At 39.5% G+C, this 7726-nt stretch overlaps 1 protein-coding gene across 1 annotated transcript in view; it reads left to right on the forward strand.

Annotated features, from left to right (window-relative positions):
• The window catches only part of LOC105507204 (chromosome unknown open reading frame, human C4orf29), a 126169-nt gene that overhangs the window by 33451 nt on the left and 84992 nt on the right, over positions 1 to 7726 (forward strand). The window contains exons 5-7 of the mRNA XM_011935625.1: positions 2363 to 2407; positions 6084 to 6162; positions 6271 to 6355. Coding sequence (XP_011791015.1) covers positions 2363 to 2407; positions 6084 to 6162; positions 6271 to 6355 — 209 coding nt within the window. The remainder of the gene's footprint in view (positions 1 to 2362; positions 2408 to 6083; positions 6163 to 6270; positions 6356 to 7726) is intronic.

A 7726-nucleotide genomic window follows, 5' to 3' on the forward strand; every position in this document is an offset into this window, starting at 1 on the left:
AAAAAAAAAACCCAAACAACAAAAAACAAACCAAAAAAAAAACGAGGAGGAAAAAAAAAAAAAAAAACCCAAACAACAAAAAACAAACCAAAAAAAAAACGAGGAGGAGAGGAAGAAGGTGGAGGAAGAGGAGGAGGAGAAGAAAGAGAAGGACAAGGAGAAGAAGGAAGAATAAAGAAGCAGGGAAAGTGGAACAGAAAGTAAGGAGGGAGGGAGATGAGAGCTAATAAGAAATGACTAAGCTTTTCTCTGAGCCAACAGCTGCTATGGTTACATATCTTTAATCACACATTTGCCTACTGCTGCTAGGTTGTACACTGCTTTTCTTAATCACTTGTTGCCTTTGACAAGGCTGAAAGCAGTACTCTACAAGTTTCAAACCACAAATTCCAAAAGGCAAATACCTAGCTTTTTGAGTCTAGAAGGAAGGCAGACTGAAGAGGGCTGAGATTCAAGGAAACTCTAATTTTAGTCATATGAAATGAGTATTCCTTCTACCCCGCCCTCAAAGAACTCCTTGTACTGATTCTGCCTAGTCTTTTGTTGTTACTTTTTCCTTTTTAAAATAAGAATATCCTTTTGACTGCCTAGTCTTTTGAAATGTAAGTCTTTAACACTCTTTCATCATATTTCCTTATCTCCAGAGAGTACAGTAAGATTGTGTATGTGGCCGGGCGCGGTGGCTCAAGCCTGTAATCCCAGCACTTTGGGAGGCCAAGACGGGCGGATCACGAGGTCAGGAGATCGAGACCATCCTGGCTAACACAGTGAAACCCCATCTCTACTAAAAAATACAAAAAAAAAAACTAGCCAGGTGAGGTGGCGGACGCCTGTAGTCCCAGCTACTCGGGAGGCTGAGGCAGGAGAATGGTGTGAACCCGGGAGGCGGAGCTTGCAGTGAGCTGAGATCTGGCCACTGCACTCCAGCCTGGGCAACAGAGCAAGACTCCGTCTCAAAAAAAAAAAAAAGAGTAATTTTTCTAATTGTGTCAAAAATGGTTTTGGTAGTTTTATAGGAATAGCATTGAATCCGTGAATTGCTTTGGACAGTACAGCCATTTTAACTATTGATTCTTCCTATCCACGAGCATGGAATGTTTTTCCATTTGTTTATGTTGTCTCTGATTTCTTTCAGTAGTGTTTTGTAATTCTCATTGTAGAGATCTTACACCTCCTTGGTAAGCTGTATTCCTAGGTTTCTGTGTGTGTGGTTGTGTGGCTATTATAAATGAGATTGTGTTCTTGATTAGACTCTCAGCTTGGATGTTATTGGTGTATAGAAATGTTACTGAGCGGGCCGGGTGCAGTGGCTCAAGCCTGTAATCCCAGCACTTTGGGAGGCTGAGACCGGCGGATCGCGAGGTCAGGAGATCGAGACCATCCTGGCTAACATGGTGAAACCCTGTCTCTACTAAAAAAATACAAAAAAAAAAAAACTAGCTGGGCTGGTGGCAGGTGCCTGTAGTTCCAGCTACTTGGGAGGCTGAGGCAGGGAAATGGTGTGAACCCGGGAGGCACAGCTTGCGGTGAGCTGAGATCCGGCCACTGCACTCCAGCCTGGGCGACAGAGCGAGACTCTGTCTCAAAAAAAAAAAAAAAAAGAAATGTTATTGAGCTTTATACATTAATCTTCTATCTCTATCTTGAAATTTTACTGAAGTTATTTATTGGTTCTGAGAGCCTTCTAGCAGAGTCTATGGGGTTTTTGAGGTATAACATTATATTGACTGCAAAGAGAGATAATTGACTTCCTCTGTTTCTATTTGGATGCCTTTTATTTTTTTCTGTTGCCTGATTGTTCTGGTTAGGATTTCCAATACTGTGATGAATAGTGGTAGTGAGAATGGGAATCCTTGTTTTGTTCCAGTTCTCAAGGGGAATGCTTCTAGCTTTTGCCTATTCAGTATGGTGTTGGCTGTGGGTTTGTCATAGATGACTCTTATTTTGAGGTATCTTCCTTTGATGCCTAATTTATTGAAGGTTTTTACCATGAAGTGATGTTGAATTTTATCAAAAGCCTTTTCTGTATCTATTGAGATGATCATGTGATTTTTGTAAGTCTGTTTATGTGGTGAATAACCTTTATTAATATGCACATATTGAACCAATCTTGCACCCCAGGAATAAAAGCCCACTTGATTGTAGTGGATAACTTTTTGATGTGCTAGTGTTGTCCTTATAGCTTCTGATACTTTTTTCCTTGAGGTTCTGTAGATAGTAAATTTCTGAGTTATTCATATGTAAAAATGACTTTATTATCCCTCATACTTAGTTAACCCCTTGCCTACTCATGTAATTCTTGGTTCAGAATAGCTTCCTTCAGAATTTAGAAGGCTTTGGTGTGTTTTTTTCTGTCTTTCAGCATTATTGATGAAATGCTTGATACCAACTTGATTCTTCTACTTTTGTAGGTAACCAGTTGTTTCTCTCTAGAAACTTTTGTGGTCTTTTCTGTATCCTTAGTGGTTAGATGTTGTTGTTGTTGTTGTTGTTATTGTTGTTGTTTAATTCTTTGTGCCTGCCACTCAGAAGACCCTTTCAGTTTGAAAAAAAAACAGATAAATTTTCATCTATTATTTTTGCCACTTTTTTTCTCCTGTTTTGTCTCCATTCTTTTCTGAGATTCCTGTTAGAAACATGTTGGAGCGAGGCATGGTGGCTCATGCCTGTAATCCTAGCACTTCGGGAGACCTATGCGGGTGGATCGCCTGAGGTCAGGAGTTCAAGACCAGCCTGGCCAATATGGCGAAACCCCATTTCTACTAAAAATGCAAAAATTAGCTGGGCATGGTGGTGAACACCTATAATCTCAGCTCTCTGCAGGCTGAGGCAGGAGAATCACTTGAACCCGGAAGACGGAGGTTGTGGTGAGCTAAGATTGTGATACTGCACTCCAGCGTGGGCGACAGAGCAAGGCTCCATCTCTCTTTTTTTTTTCTTTGAGATGGAGTCTTGCTCTGTCACCCAGGTTGGAGTGTAGTGGCCCTGCAATCTTGGCTGACTGCAACCTCGGCCTCCCAGAGTCAAGTGATTCTCCTGCCTCAGTCTCCCAAGTAGCTGGGATTACAGGCACTCGCCACCATGTCTAGCTAATTTTGTGTTTTTAATAGAGACGGGGTTGTGCCATATCCAAAAGCTTTCATATCCAAGCTCCACAGACTCTAACTATAGTCTGTCCCAATTCCATATTACCAAAAGAGCAAATCTCATTGCCCTAACTTGGCTTATGCTTGGCCCAGTCAGCTGTGGCAGGGGAGTCACATGGCCTATACCCATTCATCATGGGACACTGGGGAAGACTGTTAGAAGATAGTCGAATTTGAGCAGACTGATTACTGAAATTAATTAGGTGGGTAGTTAGTTAATACTACAATAAAAAATTCCTATTAAAGCTATTATCCAATAATGAAGTCACTACATGCATTGCTATGGAACAAAAGGAAAGTACAAATAATAGCAGAAATGTCCAGCTTTCTACTGAAAAAATTCTTAAATGTTTTCATTTCCCCAAAATCTTTAAAATATCAGGAAACAGGATAATGCTCAGAATGCAAAATGAAGCAAAGGTGTTAGTTAACAGTGGCAGTTCTCATTATGGAATTGAAAATTAAGAGTTCCCATGAGCACAAAACAGAAATAATTCTTAAACCATCCTAAATTTGTCTTTGTTCTATTCTGCAATTTATTGACGGTGGATAAGTGGTGATATTACCCATTCTGTCCAAGCAAAGTTTTCAGCTCAGAATTGAGGTTTTATGTTGCTTCAGAATCTAGTCACCTCAGGTCAGATCTTCAGGTGACAGTACAGTCTTTTCCTATGATAGTAATTCTAAAATATGAACTGCTAAGAAAATTAAAATGAGAAATGAGTTTGGGAAGATGAAAATGTTTTGAAGACAGATGGTAGTGATGGTTGCATAACGTTACTGTACTTAATGCCACTGAATCATACACTTAAAAATGGTTAAAACAGAAGGTGTGGGGACTCATGTCCGTAATCACAGTTATTTGGGAGGCCATGGCAGGAGGATCACTTCAACCCAGGAGTTCAAGATCATCTGGGGCAACATAAGAAGACTCTCTCTCTTCAAAAAGTAAAAGAAATTAGCCGTTCAAGACCAACCTGACTAACATGGAGAAGCTGCATCTCTACTTAAAATACAAAATTAGCTGGGTGTGGTGGTGCATGCCTGTAATCCCAGCTACTCGGGAGGCTGAGGCAGGAGAATCGCCTGAACCCGGGAGGTGGAAGTTGCAGTGAGCCGAGATCACGTTATTGTACTGCAGCCTGGGCAACAAGAGCGAAACTCCGTCTCTCAAAAGAAAAAAAAAAAAGAAAGAAAGAAAGTAGTCAGGTGTGATAGCACATGCCTGTAGTCCCAGCTGCTTGGGAGGCTGAGGTGGGAGGATTGCTTGAGCCCAGGAGGTCTGGGCTGCAGTGAGCCATAATTGTGTCACTGCACTCCACCTTGGGCAAAAAAGTGAGACTTTGTCTCTAAAAAAAAAAAAAAAAAATTTAAAATAAAAAAAAGTCACCTGAGATTAAAATGGCGAAAAATAGAGAAGTCATACAGGTTAAAAGAAAAAACATAAAACATTAAATGAGGACCAAAATACTACAATAAGAAAAAAACAAAGGCCAGGTGCAATGGCTCATGCCTGTAATCCCAGCACTTTGGGAGGCTAAAGCAGGAGGATCACTTGAGTCTAGGAGTTTGAGACCAGCCTAGGCAACATAGCGAGACCCCATGTTCTCAAAAAATAAAAAATTAGCTGGGATTAGTAGCAGATACCTGTAATCCCAGCTACTTGGGAGGCTGAAGTGGGAGGATCACTTGAGCCCAGGAAGTTAAGGCTTCAGTGAGCTGTGATCATGCTGCGGCACTCCATCCTAGGTAACAGCAATACCCTGTCTCAAAAAAAAAAAAAAGACAAATAGAGAAAACTATCTGCGAATTTGTGTTTTTTGTTTTCTGGCATGGATTGACTTGACTCGTAAGTATCAACATTTTAATAAGCCAGATTCTATCATATACTAAAAGTTTTTTAAAAAGACAACATAAACTATTTTATTGATTCATCAACAGCTTGTACAGCCAAGCATTTCTTTTGCAAAGAGGAAAAGTCAGAGCCATATCTAAAGAGTTATTTCTTTTGGCCAGGCACGGTGTCTCACACCTGTAATCCCAGAACTTTGGGAGGCTGAGGCGGGTGGATCACAAGGTCAGAAGTTTGATACCAATCTGGCCAACATGGTGAAACACCATGTCTGCGAAAAATACTAAAATTAACCAGGCACAGTGGTGTGGACCTGAAGTCCTAGCTACTCAGGAGGCTGAGGCAGGAGAAGTGCTTGAAGTCGGGAGGCAGAGGTTGCAGTGAGCCGAGATCGTGCCACCGCACTCCAGCCTGGGTGACAGAGCGAGACTCTGTTCCTTTTTTTTCTTTTTCTTTTTTTTTTTTTGAGACGGAGTCTCGCTGTGTCGCCCAGGCTGGAGTGCGGTGATATGATCTTGGCTCACTGCAACCTCTGCCTCCTGGGTTCTAGCACTTCTACTGCCTCAGCCTCCCAAGTAGCTGGGATTACAGGCATGCACCACCATGCCTGGCTAATTTTATTTGTATTTTTAGTAGAGACAGGGTTCTTCCATGTTGGTCAGGCTGGTCTCGAACTCCCAACCTCAGGTGATCCACCTTCCTCAGCCTCCCAGAGTACTGGGATTATAGGCGTGAGCCACTGCGCTCAGCCAGTAGTTACTTCTTTTAAGACTTACTCATATACGGTGGTGTCTCTACAAGATAAGACAATTTCTTTATGTATTTATAAAATTGTGATATTGAACAAGGTAAAGAATAGTGACAATAAATTCTGTGTTTATGTTGTATTTAATATTTTAATATCCTAACAGAAGGCAGATTTACAATATCTTTGTAGCATTTGGACAACTTAATTTAGTTAATTACAATTTGAATGTTAAAATTTCGACAGATCTTTTCTCTCAAATAATTTTTAAGAATTGAAAGTTTTTATTGAAAGCCCTTTAAAGAGAATTTTATTGATAAGTCTTTACTTTTAAAAATAGGTTCCAATTTATTGTGCCTAAAGAATGGAACAGCAAATATAGGCCTGTATGCATTCATCTTGCTGGAACAGGAGATCATGTAAGACTTTATTATAATGCTTTAATCTCCAGATAATTTGTTAACATATTCTCCTTAACAGATGGGGCTACTGTATTCTTTTGAGTATGTGTTCTTTTCTTTCCTTAGCATTACTGGAGGCGACGAACACTAATGGCCCGTCCTATGATTAAAGAAGCCCGAATGGCTTCTTTATTGTTAGAAAACCCTTATTATATCCTTTTGTGATATCTAAGAAGTCTTTTGCCTTGTTTATTTATTAATATAGTTAGTCATCAAAAGGAATGATAGTAACCAAGTTTTCTAAACCAGTTAAATTTAGTCATCAGTTCAGAAAATACTTAAAAAGTAATCATCAAAAGGAGAGAAAGACTATTTCATGCCTCTTAAAAATTAACATAAGGATTGTACTTCTATTGTGCAGTAAAGAAATTGTACTTCTATTTCTTGGGAGACTTATGCTAGATTTTTAATATTAGTAAGTCAAATGTTTACTATTAAGGAAACGCTCATGTTTTAAATGCATTTACAGTATCAGTTGAGGTTTAGACAGTTCTTAACTTAATTTTCAAGATGACGTCAGACTATTCACAGAAGAAGAAATGAAACTGATGCACAGATATAAAGAAATGTTCAACGTTGCTGGTAATAAATGTAGAGTTAAAATAATAATGATCAACTATTTAAAAAAAAAAAACAGTACTGGTGAGGCTGCTTTGAAATGGGCACTCTTGTTATTAATGACTGAAAATTAGTTCAACCATTTGGGAAAACATTTTTTACCATGTGTATCAGGAGCTTTGAAACATCATATCCCTTGACAAAATGATTTTGATTCTGGGAAATTTATTCTAAGGAGAAAAACTAAGAAATAATTAAATAACAAAAACATGTTTGTATAGCTTTAGTTTAGACAGTAAAGCATTAGAAATAGCTCAATGGGCCGGGCGCGGTGGCTCAAGCCTGTAATCCCAGCACTTTGGGAGGCCGAGACGGGCGGATCACGAGGTCAGGAGTTCGAGATCATCCTGGCTAACACGGTGAAACCCCGTCTCTACTAAAAAATACAAAAAGCTAGCCGGGTGAGGTGGCTGGCGCCTGTAGTCCCAGCTACTCCGGAGGCTGAGGCAGGAGAATGGCGTGAACCCGGGAGGCGGAACTTGCAGTGAGCTGAGATCCGGCCACTGCACTCCAGCCCGGGGGACAGAGCGAGACTCCGTCTCAAAAAAAAAAAAAAAAAAAAAGAAATAGCTCAATGTCTAAAATAGAAATAGTTATGTAAACTGTGGTTCATAATATTGGAATTTTATGCAATTGGTTGTGTTACATTTATTTCTCTACCTGTGTTATATTTATTTCTCTACCTCTTACTACCTTTGTGACCTTGGCTATTACATAACCTTTTAGTACCTCAATTTTCTCACTGATAAATGGGAATAATCTCTTAGGTTGTTGAGGTTATTAAATGATTAATACTATCTAGAACAGTGCCTGATAAATAATAAGCATTCAGTAAGTTTTAACTCTTATTATTAAAAAGTTTACAAGAATGTATGACAAGTATTTCTGATGTGAAAATAGGATA

Source organism: Colobus angolensis, unplaced genomic scaffold (genome assembly GCF_000951035.1).
Source record: "Colobus angolensis palliatus isolate OR3802 unplaced genomic scaffold, Cang.pa_1.0 Scaffold145, whole genome shotgun sequence".
In the NCBI taxonomy this organism is placed as follows: domain Eukaryota; kingdom Metazoa; phylum Chordata; class Mammalia; order Primates; family Cercopithecidae; genus Colobus; species Colobus angolensis.